The sequence below is a fragment of the Mastigoproctus giganteus genome, chromosome 6 (assembly GCF_048544385.1).
Source record: "Mastigoproctus giganteus isolate SK-2022 chromosome 6, ASM4854438v1, whole genome shotgun sequence".
Lineage (NCBI taxonomy): Eukaryota > Metazoa > Arthropoda > Arachnida > Uropygi > Thelyphonidae > Mastigoproctus > Mastigoproctus giganteus.
Genome location: NC_143580.1, coordinates 5878475 through 5896004, shown reverse-complemented (window position 1 = coordinate 5896004; position 17530 = coordinate 5878475). Strand labels below are relative to the sequence as shown.

The following is a 17530-nucleotide window of genomic DNA, read 5'->3' as shown; positions in this document are numbered from 1 at the left end:
AAAAGCCATAGTCTCTCGCAATCTTGAGAAGGCAAAAGAAAAATAGACGATTAAAAACCAACACTGATATTCATTTATTTTTATCTCTTGCATTTAACTCATGGGATGTAAAGTCATTTGGAGTGTGTTCTTTATAGAAATAAAGAAATTTAACTGACCAGGAAAACTATTTTATTTTGTTTATTCTTGACAAATGAAATAAACCTTTTGAAATTCAGTTTAAAGTTTCAAATTCTTGAGTATAAAATTTCGATAATATGCAACGTTTGTAAATCCTCCAGGAATATCAGGTGCTCCACACAAAAAATGGCCAAAAGATGTTATCCCAATTTGATACCAATGCTTTCCCTGATCATCGCTTAGCATCAAAGGAGATCCACTTGATCCCTGAAACGAACAAAAATATTCCCATTAATGAATACGAGTGTGGATACAAATTTTTAGCCATGTTTAGCTATCACACACTCTAATGATCTTATTCTGGGTGAAGATGAGGACATAGAATTTCTTGGTCCAAATGTTTAAAAATTCAGTTTAAGACTAAATTAATAACTACATACTCGACACGTAGCTTTTCTTCCTTCTGGAAAACCACCGGCGCACAACACTCCATCATGTTTATTACTTTTTCGGAATTCCGTCAGCAGTGGCTTGCATTTTAGTTCGTTTCGTACTGGAAGGAGAAGCTCGTAGAGGGCTGGATTGTCTTCGTCACCTGCAGTGGAAACATAACTTACAATTACCACAGCGTTATATACATTATCCGTTGTTGAAATTGTCCCTCGCCCCAAAAGGAGTGCATTTCATTGCAAAATTATTGGACGTTCTACTTGATTCAGCGAGAACATCCTCCCTCCCTAAGAATGGTCCAAGTAAACCCCCACCGACAAAAATGTATCACATAAACACTCTTACATCCGTTGTTCTTTTCCATACCTTACTATAACTAATCCATTCGAATGGATAACAGGGATTGCATAATGTCTAATTCAGTAATATTTTAAGGAGGCAGAGTATTGTCTTTGGAAAACCTGAGAAGTCAATACTTACTTGCAGTGCCTATCCCTACAACAGTGGCCATTTTCTCAAGAAGATCCTCTTCGGTAATATCTGCTGCTGGAAGACAAACTGGGGTCACATCTTTTACATCCTGCTCCAACTTTATCAAGGCAATATTATTTTCCATATTTCGCAGATTGAATTCGTTATGAATTTCAATTGACTGAACACTGTAAGAAGTTCCATCTTCGCTACTCACTCCACCGACTTGTACTTTTAAATTGGAAAGTCTGCAATGAAATAAAATACAGGATAATTCGTGGGAAGTGCAAACCATAGTCCACCCAAGGATATACGAAAGAAAATTTTAGCTATATAAAACAACTTACATTTTTACTCTATCAATACAGTGTGCAGCTGTTAACACATATTTTGAACTGATTAGTGACCCTGAACACGAATATGTATGAACACTCCCGGTTTTCCTCAGTATTTGTACCTACAAAGAAAAGAATGTTATATTGTCTCTTTATAAATAAAACAGTTGCAAGAATTAAAATTTCAAGATGATATTCTGTTTACATTGGTGCGAAAGGTCCAATTACCTCAGCTAGAGCCATGTTATTACTTTGTTGGAAAGAATTATTACGATTGTGGGAAAGAATGCAAGGAAAATTATAACTAAGTTGGTTTTTGGGGAGCATTACAAATGGATACAGAGACATATCTTGGCATATGACTTTTAACAAAATTCCATGCCCTGAGGTATGATCATTGAAGAATTAAAGTCCCTGTCTCAGCCCAGAGGTAGATTAAAAAAAAAGGACATTTTTCTCTTTGACTAACTTGTTACTTACCACCCAAGGCCATGATCTTGGAGCAGCTTTCGTACCTCCCACGATTCCTATTTCTCCAGTACTTGTCTTTGGATTCTGACTAGGATCAATAAGGAAAGAGGGCCTGATTCCACACTCTGCAAAAAACACATTATAGTGACAGTTAAAAGTCAGAAAACGTATCGTAGGATGGCCATGTTAGAATGATTATACTGCACTGAGAGAATTTCCCAATCCATTCAAGTCCTTATGCAGTCATGAAGACCAATCGAAAATAATTTTTTTTGTTACAAATACAAATTCTGATCCTGTATAAAACTCTCACATTTACTACAGGCAATTTTAATTAATTATTTTAAATAATTATAAAATATGATTTATAATTTGAAAATATAAAAGAAATGAAAAAAAGTTAAGGCCGTTTTTAAGTGTGTTTATAAATATAAACATGGCCTTGTTATTTTGTATTTCTAACGATGAAGCAAAATTCTACATAATATATTTTTGAAAATTAATTTTGGTCTCTGCCTTACATAAAGAGAGGCGTATTATAGTACCCAGATTATACCTCAGCAATATCAACTTAATAATTATTAATATGATATTGCTTAATATGACTTAAATGTGACCCTCTAAAATTTTGCAGACTCATGTTCATAAATTCTATTTTAACTTTAGCTAATATCATCCAACTACAAATATTTTAAAAATTTCTCTTTTGACAAATCGCAATCGTTGCTGCTTTCGTATACAGTGGATATAATCACCGCCCTCCCACACCGATTGAATTGAAAAGATCTAAATTTGAGCCCCCTCAACGATGAGACTAATTGATCGGACTTTTCTCGCAGCTTGGCCAACTTAGTCGGTCTCTAAAATGGTGTTGTTTCTGGAAACTTGGGTTTTTTGGCCAGAAAACAGCAAAAGTCATGGGGGCAAAATGTATAAGAAGAAATCAGCAGTATTGCTGATTTATTCTTATACAGAATATCGTATCGCTGGAAGAAAATTTCCAGTTTTGACGTTTACCTCAATAAAAATAAATTCCTTCAAAAATACATCCCGTTCTTCTATTAATATATCTTTAAGATTCTTTAATATTTTAAATTTCACATTTTATTTATAATACAATACCTACCTTGACTGGTCCCCCTAACGAGGGGAAGCAAAACGAGTAGAAGTATAGACAGTTGCAATTGAATAAATCTGAAATAAAATAAGAATAATTACATATTGATACATGTAGAAGGAGATGGAGGAAATTTATGAATGTGAATTTATTTTAAGAAACCATATTTTAAAGAGCAGGAACAAAGAGACGTGTTCCTTCGTTCCCACAGGAGAAACTTATGCTATTTTTAATCAACTCGCACTGCACTCTCAGAGAAGGGAGATATTTTAAAACCTCCCTTCTCCTTTTAGAAAGAAGTAAATCATAATCAACTATTTTGGACCATTACCTGCGATTCCATCTTTCTATTGGATTTGTATGCAAACAATCCATTTTTAAGACTTTTGACATCGTTGTTAAGGAACAACCACAACCTTTGCTGATTATTATCTAAACGAGCCCTCCTTCAAGGAACTTCAAGGAACAAGATGCTTCAAGGAACTGAGGATGTTTGTTCTTTATCGACGCCAACAATGTAATTATTTACCTGCGATTTGTAGTAATGTAATTGGCCCTCCCTCTTCTCCCATTGGCTCGAATAAATATCGCTAGAAGGAAAACTTTTTTATGTATAGACAGATGGACATAGTCAAAATGATATTTTTCAGACGGTAGAGCCATCTCTTGAAGTAGAATTGAACTACAACGACAATCATCTGTAAAAACACAGTTGTATGATACAACTGGATTAAAATGACCATCAAAGGAATTATTGAATACAATGAGAAGTGTATCAAATATTTTGCTTTTCAGAAGTCTATTTGGTATTTCATAAAGAAAAAGTTGTACAAAAACTTTATGCTAAAACAAGTTTCATTGAATTAGAGTGGTTTGGGAACCAAGAGTACCAAGCACGTATAAAAAAAGTGCTTATTCAGTCTATCCTGTAAATTATGGAAAAACAAAAAGTGAAAAATATGAATTTGGCTTGCCTGTCCAGTCAATGAAACTCCCTTTAAAAACTGTTGAAACATGGTTAAATACGTGTAACTGGGAAATGTTAAGCGTATGTTGCGAAAGATAGAGGGGAAAATTGTCATGATTTGATTTTTCTAGGGAGAATTCTGGCATGATTTCTCTTTTTTAGAGATCACTTGTATCAGAGCAATATTAATTGATCAATACTGGATTAACTGTCCATTCTGAACTACATATACCTTAATGATAAATAACATATACGTCCATTATTCAGTTTGAATTCTATTGTCTGATGAATTCCACACTGCTGAAGTATTTGCCAAACATTTGTCAAGGATTGAGACTATTGATATGGAGCCTTTGGTTTCATTTCCTGGTTGAGATGTGTTGGTCAATGAGGATGACCAAAACCCAGCATTGTAGAATATGAAAAATGACAATACAAAACACCCAGATGACTCACCAACCATATTTTGGAAAAAGTCTGTCACTACTCTTAATCCTTCATATTTGCAACTTATATTTAAGACTGGAAGACAACGGCGCAGATGGATAGATGAAATTCATGAGTTTGTGGGTAGTAAATGGTTGGTCATTGCACAAAACAGAAGGAACTGGAAAGTTGCTGGAGAAAATGGATTGAAAATGGCTGCTGCTGATGATGATGATCTGAGACTGGGCATTTACCCAAAGCATTTCAATCAGGTTAACATGCTTCTGGTATTCAAAAAAGGCGACAAGTGGTCTGTATAAGATTTCAAACCACTCCCCAGCAAAAAAAAACTTTCTAAACTATTTGACACAATAGTGCGTAAACAACTTTTCAATTTTTTCAAATCTTACATATATCAAAATCAACGTATCTTTGGTTGTGGCTCTGTGGGTTGTGGAAAGTCAGCATGTGTATGTAAGTTTTCTCTGGGAGTTCTATTGCTGTTATCTAGGGTCACATTGCTGTTGTGGCTAAGGAGCTGTATAATACAATGTTCTAACAGTGTCATCATCCACCAAGTGAAGCCCGAACCATTTATCCAACTCTGTGTATATGTATGTATGTGTTCTCTGTGAACATAATGCTGCTAGGCTGTTATGTATGGTCACATTGCTCTTTTGTCTGAGAAGATATATAATGCAATTTTCCCAGTGTCATTAACAATCAAGTGAAGTCTGAACCATTTATCTAACTCAGTGTCTGTGCTCTGTGTACTTATTGCTTCTAGGCTGTTATGTAGAGTCATATTGCTCTTGAGGCTGAGGCTGTATAATGCAACGCTCCCATAGTGTCATCATCTACCAAGTGATTTCTAAACCTTTTCTCAGTGGAATACTTCACAAAATATGTGATGCCATCTCTAAAGATTATGAAATCAATGATTGGATTATGGATAATGTTGTTCTTACATTATTACTGATTGGGTGAATCCACCCCATGACGAGTATACCTACTACAAAGTGCACAGGGTGGCTGTTATGTTTCATATTACTGTAGATCCAGGAACTCTGACTATCCTACAGTTATTCGGGATTGTAACTTTCGGGAGTTCCTTGTATATGTTCTCTGGGAAACCTGGTGCTGCTAGGGTCTTTGGCACCATACAATTAACACTAAACACTACGTTCGGCTATTATGTTCTGGCTCTTCAAGTGGCATAATATGTTCTTGGTTATGCAGCTGGTCATAATCTTGTATATTGTGGGGACACAACTGATAGGCCTGTCTGGATTCTGTTGGGTCTCGGTGGGGTTATTATTTTTATTATTAATTAAATTAATTTTGTTTCTTTTACTGGTCATATAAGTCTTTAGTCTTGCTTTTAATTTTATGAATTAAATCAGCACGCCCTTTTTATATATATTAAAGGACATTTCATGTGAAAATATTACTAATTCAATTTGCATTGGACTACACGTAATTCAAATATCTTTCGTATGAAATGAGAAAATTCACAAATAAAAAGAATTTCAATTATACAGTGTGTTTTTTTTTGTTATTGTAATGCTAACTCAAATAATGATTTAAATGAAAGAATGCTAAATTCCTTTTGTTAAAGAAAATAACTAACCGAACAAAAAAAATTATTAGTGGCTCTAGTTAGCAGGGAAATGATGCAGTGTTTATAGGATGCCAGACATAAAACAATAAATAAATAAAGGAAAAGAATTAAATAAAAATTAGAACCGAAGTTAAAAGCAGTTCAGTTCATTGATTACATCGAAACAGTTGAGATCAGTCGAAATGACAAAAATGTAAATTTATGGAGTTAAGGTCAAAAAAGTAATGTTTGTTCATTAAAAATATAATGGCCAGACATTGCCTAAAATGCAACCTGAAGGATATTAAGATGACAGTGATGTGTGCCATTTGCAACAAACATCACATTAATAAATACAGAATTTTATGTAAACCCTACTGGACTGAGGTGGGTGAAAATAAAAGGTTTCGATAGAGTGAGACAGGTTTACTGACCTCATTGTACTCACAGAATTGTACTGAAACCTGCTATAATTAGCCACCTGAACCCAGTAGTGTAAATAAAGTCTGTATTTATTAATGTCTATTGCAAATGCTAAAAGAGTTACTCGAGGAACTCCTTCTTCCGATCCACAAAACTCTGCAAGGAATCAGAGGAAAATCATGAATTACATGAACAGAATAGAACGTTAATAGCCAAACAGAAACTAATTGATGATGAATTAGACACAGTCCTAACTCAACTACATGCAATTAACGGAACAATCGGACGAAATATCCCATTCTCGAAAACCCACGGACTTGCCCAGCTGGCATTTCAAAGTTGCGAGAGGGAGACCGATGGAGAACCCGCACATTAAATCACGACGGACGACTACCCTCAAAGGTAGGGCAGAGTTTCAAGACGCTGATCCCTGGAAAGAGCATTCACCCTCTCAAATTTCTGATAATTAAAAAAATCAATCCTCCAATAAAATGTATGCAAACTCCAAGTCCGCAAACGGTCCAGCGACAACTATCCCCAACTAAAAATAAGGCAATGAATGATATGTATTATATATAATTAATTAGACAATTTATAATTTGTATAATTTATTAAGACAATGATATGTATATAACTTATATTCCTATATATATGAACGTCCACCCTCTGGTTAATAGCCGTAAGCGGGTGTCTCTCAGGAGAAAATAAAGATAATAATAACTTCCACAACAATAGATGAAGTCTGTTCAACCAACCAACTACCCGCTGCCTAAAGGCAAATTTCGGCACATCTGTTTTACAACTGTCTTTCTTCAATTTGAATTTATGTTCTCTCAGGTGAGTAATATGAGAAAGAGGAAGAATCCCATTAGAATTGAGTTGATCAAACCATTGAAAGCCTTATACACCTCACACAGATCACCTCACATGTGTCTAGTCTCCAGACACTTTAATTTGCATAACTTAAGCCTTTCATCGTAAGAGCAACCCTTTGTTCCATTCACTAATCTTGTTGCCCTTCTCTACACTCGTTCTAGCAGCTCTAAATCCTAAGATGAGGCCACCAGACCTGTACGCAGTACTCAAGATGTAGCCTGACCATTGACCATTATACAAGGAGATAATCACCTCCTTTTCCCTGCTAGAAAAATTCCTATATATCATTGACCATGAGCTACTCTTGCAGCCCGTTTGAGCACTGCTCAGAAAACTTCATATCTGCCTGCACAATTACCCCCAGGTCCTTTTCATTCTCTACCACTGTCAGTGTAGTACCACTCAGTTGATACGTTACTCTGGGTTACTGCTGTCCATATGCAGTACTTTGCATTTGCTAATGTTAACCTTCACTTGCCACCTTTCAGCCCATCTGCTCAACTTTTCTAGATACTGTTGCAGCAGTGTACTGTCATTAGTGTCATTAACAATCCTGCCAACCTTCGTATCGTCCGCAAACTTAGAACTAAGCCTAATATACTTTCATCAATATCATTAATAAATACAGAAAACAACACTGGCCCCAATGCTGAACCCTGGGGGACTCCACTAATAACATTAGTCCACAAAGAGCAGTGTCCATCGATTACCACTGCTCTGTCTTCTCCAACTCGACCATCCCTTTATCCTTAGCAATTTTCCCTCAATGTCATGCTCCTATTTTTACTGCAGTCTTCCGTATACGGCAGTATTAGAAGCCTTTCTAAGATCCACGTACGTATATGATATTAAAATTATTTTCGGCATTCAGTTCCTTTGTGACCACATCATAGTATCCAATCAAATTGTACAGACAAGAGTTCCTCTTAAGAAATACATGCTGTGTCTGAACTATAACTGAACTGTTGTCTACATGATCCTTCAGTGCTTCTTTGATCAGTATCTCCATTAATTTCCCTCGAACAGAAGTTAAACTAACAGGTCTGTAATTGCTTTGATCCTGCTTTGTGAATTGGGTCACATTTCCACATCTCCAGTCCATGAGTCCAAGGAAGCTCTCATAATTATGGCTAATGGTTTGCTTACTTCCTTTGCTGCCTCCTTTAATATAACTGGATAGATCCCATCCGCCCCAGGTGCCTTTCTTATGTTTATCTTCAGCAGTTTCTGCTCCATTTTTCTCTCAGTTATTACAAAATCATTTAGCTCACTGCCAGATTTTAATATACCTCTGGCATTTCTCTCCTGAATAAATCCTCGTGTGTAAATGCAGAGGCAAAATACGCACTCAGTTTTCTAGCTACCTGAGCAGGATCATCAACAGTCGAAACATGAGTGTTGAGTGGACCAATCTGAATCATCCCCTTCCTTTTAGAATTTATAGCCGAAAAAAGAAGTCCTTGCTGTTTTTTTTTTTTTTTTTGCATCCTTCGCCAAAGATTTCTCGTAATCTGCCTTCGCTTGCCTAATCTTCTTTGTGACTCGATTACCGACCAGCTTACATCTACCATAGGCTTCTGTGTCACCTGTTAATTTGTATGTATCCCATGCATTTTTCTTCTCTGCCATATGTCTCATTAGTTCATCTTACATCCAATTAGACCGATAATTTGATGTAAAAATAAATAATTGTATTCACAACAAAATTGATTCCAGTTTGTTCATTGAATCATTACATTAAAAAACCATTAACGTTTCGTCACTTTGTACTCTAAGAGGTTGGTTTCGAGATTTAATGCTTCCAACTGATATTTAAACATATTGTAATTAGGCATTCCTGTTTTGTATAGTGAAAAAAATGAATAATAGAACTGGTTCATAATGAATTTATTAACTTTAAAATATAAAATTTGATCCCAAAATGTTGCAGTCGGTCTTTCTTTGGTGGAATGCCTGACCAGTAGGGTGGAGGGTATCATACCAGATCTAAGGGACTCGACACTCTATTGAAGAGAGTGGCATGATGGCAATGTGAAACCAATGTGTGTGCGGACACATTTTTGGAGAGTGAGTGCTGTTCAAATGAATTAGCTACAATTGGAATAAACAGTTGGTGCATTAATGGAACACAGAACGAATGATTACAGCCACAGAATAAAGGGTACCATCTATGATGAGTGCTGATACCGACGCGGACACTTTAGCGGAAGTTCACGTGCTTGAACAAAATGGACACTTCCGGGTAGATGTATGCAGCGTGCAGAGATTCAGTCTGTCACATGAGGGAAGGGAAGAAACAACCTCAATTTTAGAAGCTCCAGGGTAATTCTGAAGTCCTATGTCACTGCTGGTCATACGGCAAACAGTGAGAGAGAATATCTTGAAGGAAAAGGCATCGAAACGAATATTGTCTCAAATGTAGCATTTTTGGCCATGTTACTAGGTCTCGAGAGGGGTAGCTGGTTGGTTGCTTGTTTAAAGAGCAACAGCAACTTAGGCCATATTGCGCCGTATATAATATGGTTGTATTCTGTGTATTCTGTGTATTCTGTGGTGTATTCTGCGTGTATTCTGTGGTCGATTTTGCATTTTCTGGAAGAAAACCCGAGTTTCCAAGACAGAAACCATGCTCCTCTGGACTGAGGCCATTCAACTCAGCCAAGTTGTGAAAAACGCCATTAAAAATTCCTCTAGTCATTGACGGAATTCGAACTCAGGTATTTTTTTTTCACCTGGTGTGAGGAGGACGGCAATTCTACCAAGTGTGCTATCCACGCGGGATCGATTGAGCTCTACAAGAGTACACTTTTAGCAACCCGGGATTTCATCCAGCAAAAGCAATTTGGAGACACATTATACTGACGAAACATGGCCTTAGTTACCTGAGCACAAATACTACCGAACTCTTTCAGACACGACGTTGATTACTGATTGAACTATAGTTTTCCCTTCGGTATATGGCAAAAATCCCCAACCCACGATATTACCGTTTCACCAACCTGATGAAGTTCTCTGATATCATCATATCAAAGTTGGATCCAAGAAAGTTTTTTTTTAGCATTATACACACAGGATGATTATGTAATTTTCGGAATGGATGCACCACCATTTAACCGTTTCAAGTTTCTACCAACTTCAGTGGTTTTCGAAGACCGGAGTGTGTCTCCAAGAATACTCTGAGACTGATGTTCTGGCATCTCTGGTGTTTCTGTAGTGTGTGATGCTAAATGAACTGCAGTATATGATTAACGTACTGCGTCTTAGCTGATAGACTGCATTCCCTAGCCTTCATGCAGAACCTTTCTGAGCCTTTTCAGTTTGGTCTTGACTCGACCTAGATCTCGAGTCATATTCACTAAAATATTCTGTATATAAAACATGAAAATTCACCTTTGCAGTTAATGGTTAATATGTAGAATCAGAATTTCCTTCCATAAAATTTTATAATCAACTGGTAGCGGTTATGAGATTTTTGAATATCTGTAGATGACGATACACAAAAATCTCATTAAAATTTGGACTGTGAAAAATAGGCTGAATGAAAAAAGTGAGTCAAACTATATTCAACCAATGTGCAAATTTTTTATGGACATTTTTCTGAAAAATCGCATTTGTAATTTCGATTTCTGTATGGATTAGAACATCCTTATTTGCGTCATTTCTTATAAACCTAATAATACTACAACTCCAGGAACTGGTGATTATTGGTGCAGAATTTAGTCTACATCAATGATCTGCCATCCTGAGTAAACTTAATGTTGGATATCTGCTCCTATTTACCGAATACACTAAAAACAAAAAGATGAAATAAGATGTGTGTCCATTTTCTTTAAAGGATTGTGGTAGCATCGGTGAGTTTGATGTCATTAAATAAGTAAGCCAAGGGACTTCATTATTCAAACAAAAACATATAAAGTAATTTGACCCCAGAAGTCAATTGATGTGTACCATCACTTCAACAAGCGTTTTCACAGAAGAATAATTCTTCTAGACATGGTCTTTCAGCAATTACAGGGATTAAGATCCTGTGAGTAAGGTGGCCAGACCATCGAACCCCATATTATTAAAGGGTTGAAAAAACGTGGTCTTGAAGGAATATTTCTACATCGCCATTTATTCTTTTCTATTAAATAAATAAACTAAAAGAATTGACACTTTTTAATAATTTTGTGTGTTATATAAGACAATAAAATACATTTGTGGAAATGTGGATGGAGTTTCAGTTTACGGACTCTTTAAGATCAGAATTCTTGAGAACCCAATTTCGATAATAGACTAGATTCGTGTATCCTCCTGGCATGTCAGGTACTCCACACCAGTAGCTAAACGACACCATCCCAATTAAGGCCCACTGTTGCGTCTTGTCATTTTCCAACATCAGAGGGGCTCCAGTGGTTCCCTGAAAAGAAAAAAATATTCTCATTAATTTAACGAGAATATTTTATTCTTCTAGATTTTATTACTCTAACAAAACAAGGATTTAATAAGTTGTTTATAATACATGAAACAGTTAGCAACTCACACCATTAAAAGTTGCTATAAAATATCACTGATAAGTGAATAAATACTTACAGTGCAAGCATCTTTGCCGCCCTCTGAAAAACCACCAACGCATAATATTCCATCGTGTTTACACCCCTGTGAGAAGTTAGGAAGCAATGGTTTGCATATTTTCTTTTCACGGACTGGAAGAAGAAGTTCTTGCAGAGTTGGATTGTCTCCCTCATCTGCATTTGAAATATAATTTAGTTACCTGAGGTCTATGATTTATAGATTGCCTTATCAAAACATTAGAGTGCATAATTAACAGAAGGCGTTCAGAGCAGGACATTATCTTTGGAATGTAAGTTACCAATACGTACTTGTGATGCCTAAACCAACAACAGTGGCCATTTTTCCAATGAAATCTTGTTCCATCTTATCTGATGATGGAAGACAAACTGGGGACACTTCACTTACACCCCGATCCAGCTGTATCAAGGCTATATCGTTTTCCACTTCCTTCCTCTCGTATTCTTCGTGAATCTTTATGGTTTGTATTCCGTAAGAAATTCCATCTTTAGCACTCTGACCTCCAACAAGGACTCTGAAGTTTTTAGGTCTGCAACGAATACAATAATGAACGCTGTAACTGATGTTAACAAGATCCATACAATCCACACAACAGCTAATAAAATTTAAGAATCTACACAACTTACGTTTGATCTTCTAAAAAACATTTTGCAGCTGTCAGTACGTAGTTTGAACTGATTAATGATCCTGAACATATATGCGTGGTACTGCTGATACCTCGTCCGGGGGTTTTTCTTAGTATTTGTACCTGCCAAGATAAACCAAGATTATTGGTCAACTAATTTCAAAAATATTTACAAATGGTGTCTTCACATTTAGTTGTAGCTTAATTTTTTGTTCACCGGTGTATAAAGAAAGTCTTTTAAGAGAAGTTTAATGCTGTTTATGTATAATGCAGTGAAAACCCCCCGAGACGACAACCGATTTGGTGATAATTGCCATCTCATTGGTGGAAGGTCAGAAAGACTAACACTACAACATGTGATTGGCACCCGAGGACATGAGGGATGCCAAAATGTGCGATAATTTTTAGAGTGCATGCACAATCACGAAAATGTACCATTCAATTAAATATTTATTCATCTTAAATTCTAAAATTCTTATTCGCGTTTAATGAGGAAAGTATTTCAAATATTGGACGTGTTCCCTGTCCAGAAAGTCACTTACCACCCAAGGCCAAGAGTTTGGAGCAACTTCAGTGCCTCCAATAATACCGTGTAATCCTGAACTTGACTTCGATTTCATTTTTGGATACGTCACTGAAACAGGTCTGACACCACACTCTGCAAAGAGCAAAAATGAATACACTTTACATTTAAATTAGATTAGAAATTTTCGTTAAAGCATCGGTTATTAAATTTCTTATTTAAAAATTAACTGATTAATTTCTCCTTAAATTTAAAAGGCTCAATTCCACGTTGCGACTTTTCGAATGGTTGTTTATCTTTGTAGATGCAAAAGTGGTAGACAATGTCTACAACAAACATGCATTCAAGAACGGAAATTTATTAAGGGCCGGCAAGCCCTCACAGCTAGTAAGTGGTTATTTGGTGTAATGGTTTTAATTTTTTTAAAGTGTTATTCGTAATACCTACCTCTGTTCATCGTCCCTCTTGTAGAGGAAAGCAAACCAATCAGAAGCAGAGCAAGTTGCAAATGGATAACCCTGAAATAAAAAAAAAACAATTATATATCGTTAAATTTAACTCTAGGAATGGTGTTAATAACTTTAACAACACTGAAAAAAAAAGGAAAATTACTAAATTTCCTCCTTAAATTGCATATTCCTAATTTGTCATGGGGCTCGCGCACTAAGAATTCCATAAATGAACCAGTAGCAGGAATACAAAGTTACACTGGCTTTAGTGCTTGGAAAAGAGATAAGAGAGATGAAGCGTACCCAGGAAGATGCATCTAAACAATTCAATGTACCTTAAGGTGTGATGAAAAGTCGAAGTTTTCGGGAGAAAAAATCAATTGTAAATTCATTGAGAACCTGGTGGCTACAATGGTCCTTTGTGGAAATAATTTATTTCACAAACTTTGCCAGTCTACAAGGCAAGTTTTGGTAGACTATACGGAGGACATCAAAGTATACTATATCATATGATTCCTTGATTTAAATATTCACCACATGTGAGAGGTATTGGTATTAGTTTTAATATTAGACTATAGTACAAGAAAGCTGCCACTTTTCTGCCTAATGAGATTTTATGCCTGATGTAGACAATACTGCTCGGACTTCTGCTCTTGAAGTTGGAATTGGTGATGGTTTACCAGCCACGTATCATCTCTGCTTCTAACGTACGTAGAGCTTCCTGTTACCAACGGTCGCAAAGATCCTCATAATGACAGCTCATTCAAATCATCAAATATCCTTATTTTACGAGCAACTGAATCAAGTGAGAAGAAAACTACTGAGGAGGTGAAAGAACTTGTAAGATTATTGCTAAGAAAGACGTACCAAAGTGTCAAAATAAAGTCATTGCGTCTCTCTATACTTTTGTATATATACGGAGGAAGATGGTCTTCATGGCTTCCACATTGGTTAAGGTCTGACTCTTCTCTGAATCTTTATTACTGCAACTTAAAAACCTTAACAACTTAAGTTTAACAAAAGGAAAATAGTAATAAAATAAATATTTGGTTATATACTAAGTAAAATAAATACATAAAAATTAATTAATTAATTTAATGACACCCGGACCCGAGAGGATCTTTCTATCAACTTACATGCAACGAAATACAATTCCCTGATATTTATGGCATCGTTATCCGAGACAATATTCAAACTTCTGGCTGGCATGATACTATTAATCCCCTTAGGGAAACTCTATTTGTAAGTAACGATTCTTCAGTGGATTCTCATAAACATATCTTAAGAGGCACTGGAAATTCAAATCATTTGGAACAGGGGAGTCCACATGATTATTCATTAATACATTAATGAATTGATAGAAAATACATTATTATATCACGTGATTAAATAATTTATTATCAAAATAACACAATTTAAAGATTTTGAACCACTTGAATTGGCAATTACTTAAACAATTCATGGCTACGTTTTGGGAACTCACTGCTTCTCGTCTTGAGGCCTATGGTGCCTGAAGACGAGAAGATGGTACGAACCTTTATGATTCTGTGTGAAATTACCACATTTTAAAAGGAGAGCTTTAGATCCTCACAACGTATTGCTTTGGTAGCACTACTTCAAATTTTGAATAGAAAAGGTAATAAAATGTGGTATATATTTAATTCCATCAAGAATAAATTTTAAGTTTCTCAAAGATTAAACCGTAGTTTAATTTTTTGGAAAAGTATTTCATACTACGTCGAAATTTCAAATGGAGAAAATATAACCAAATGAAGAAACACTCACCTGTCCTTCTTCCTTACTTCGATGCCATCAGCATGGACACACTCCATTTTTATTATCTGCCACCGTACAGGTTTCTTAATAAGGAGCCACAGCCAACGCAGAATTCCTATATGAATTCAGCGTTGGCTGTGCAGATCTCCTTATCTGAAAGTTATTTTAACATCATCAAGGAAGTGAGGAAGTTCGAACTTTATCACCGACATCTTCCGGTTTTGCAAGAGTACAGTAATTTATCAGGATAAATAATAATTTAAATATTAATAATATTAAATCCAGGCAGTCTCAGCTTTTGCCTGCACGAAAACCTAATACGATTCCTTTTATTTGATTCATATATTGTTTTTGGATTTTTGTTTATCTCGCTAGTTCTTCAGAAGCATCATATTTTGATATTTTTATGATTATATATCTGATCATAATGATGCAACGTCATTATGATCAGGTACCATCATCAGCCATTTTAATCCACTGCAGGGCGAAGCCCTCTCCTGAAACTTTCCAGTTCCTTCTGTTTTGTGCAATGGCCATCCATTACCCGCGAACTCGTGAATTTCATCTGTCCAACTCCGTTGTCTTCAAGATTTTCTTCTAGCTCCTCTTGGATACCATTCTGTTATTTTCTTAGTCCATTTGTCATCATGTCTTCGAGCTATGTGTCCTGCCCAATGATATGATCAGATATACTGATATGAATTCATTTTGTAATTATTTCTAATTTACACCCAAGTTATGAGGAAAGAAAGAAACAGTCTTCGTGATGGGAGTACGAAGATTACTTTAAACAGCACTTCTGATATTTCTCGGTAAATCTTGGTGAGAAAGTGAGAACTTCCTGAACCTTCTCAATCTTCTCAGAATGTTGAAAAGCGTAAAGAATTTTCTTGATGTAATCAGGATAATTATGCTGTGTTTTCCAGTTCTGAAGTGGAAGATGCTGTATTGGAAGTGGTAAGTTGAATGTATTCAGTCCCTCCGATGACATCCCTTCGATTACATTTTAATAAACCTTACCAGCTGTTTTTAGTCTGAAATTTTCTGTTTATATAATATAAAAAATGCAGAAATAAAATATTTAAAATAATTAATTGTTAAAATTAAAAAAATATTTTATTATTTTTATTTTTGAATTAAAATTTAATTTAAAACAATTATTTATAAAATTAAAATTCTTATTATTTTACAAACAAATTATTAATAATTTAATAATTCATAATAAATAATTAATAATGATTAACAGTTATAATTATCAATGGCTATAATTATTAATTAAAAATTAATTTAATTTAATAATTAATTTAGCTACTAATCAAATAATAATAATAAATTAACAATTCTTATTCTTAAATTATTAAAAAATTGTAAAAAAAAGTATTATTTTTAAATTGTGCATTTTGTTTTTTAATTTATGCTAAACATAAAGTTAGTTAATTTAGTTAATAATGAAATATTAATAGTGAATTAATTTAGTTAATAATCAAGTATCAATAATTAATTAATAATTCTTATTAAAATAGTAAAAAAGTTATTTTTAAATTGCACATTTTGTTTTTTAATTGAATAACAGATTAAGAATAAGTGATTAAGAATAACAGAAAACATAAAATTCATTAATTTAGTTAAAAAAAGGAAAAATAATTAATTTAGTATTAGTAACGGCCGCATGGTGCAAGAAAGCCTATGGCTTATGCTGCACCAGCCAAAAAAAAAAAAAAAAAAAAAAAATCCGAACAAAACAATGATAAAACAAAAAAAAATAAATAAATAAAATAAATAACTAAATAATAATAATTAATAAATAAATAAAAAATAAATAAATAAAATAAAAAATAAATAAAAAGGAAATTAAACCTATCATCCTATGCGCTTCCCTTACCCGAAAGTACTATCCAGATGACCTTTGAATTTCCCAAACTGTCGGCCTCTACCACCCATGAAGGCAACTTATTCCAATAATTTATAACTCGCTGGCTAAAATAAAACTTCCTGCAGTCCAATCTAAACATTTCCCCCCGTAACTTGAATTTTATGTCCCCTAGTTCTAGCATCATTTATAATCTTGAAAATTTCGTCCTCATTCATTTTACTGATGTCTCCCTCTCAGAGCCTTAAACACCTCAATCAAATCTCCTCTAAGGTGTTTAATTTCCAAACTCTGCAACCCACATATTCGGAGTCTTTCTTCATAAGGACGCCCTTTTGCCGATCTCACCAGGCGAGTTACCCTTCTTTGCACCCTTTCAAGAAGCTCGATGTCTTTCTTTAGGTGCGGTCTCCATACCTGAACACAGTATTCCAAGTGTGGTCTAACATAAGCCTTATA

The 17530-nt window shown here is 35.0% G+C and overlaps 2 protein-coding genes across 2 annotated transcripts; both read right to left on the bottom strand.

The window, feature by feature from the left end:
* Positions 1-219: 219 nt before the first annotated feature.
* On the bottom strand, positions 220-3463 carry LOC150083859 (venom protease-like). Its single transcript, XM_090374902.1, has 7 exons — positions 3296-3463; positions 2974-3041; positions 1857-1972; positions 1389-1498; positions 1051-1289; positions 561-715; positions 220-387 (listed from the first exon to the last, which is right to left on the bottom strand). Exons 1-7 carry the CDS (start codon positions 3355-3357, stop codon positions 220-222), a joined length of 918 nt encoding a protein of 305 aa, XP_090231028.1. The 5' UTR covers positions 3358-3463.
* Positions 3464-11435: 7972 nt separating this feature from the next.
* Positions 11436-15325, bottom strand: LOC150083858 (transmembrane protease serine 11D-like). The gene is made up of 7 exons (XM_090374900.1): positions 15211-15325; positions 13424-13494; positions 12996-13111; positions 12455-12576; positions 12119-12357; positions 11829-11983; positions 11436-11655 (listed from the first exon to the last, which is right to left on the bottom strand). The coding sequence occupies exons 1-7, from the start codon at positions 15255-15257 to the stop codon at positions 11476-11478; spliced, it is 930 nt and encodes a 309-aa protein (XP_090231026.1). The 5' UTR covers positions 15258-15325; the 3' UTR covers positions 11436-11475.
* Between the last annotated feature and the right edge of the window lie 2205 nt (positions 15326-17530).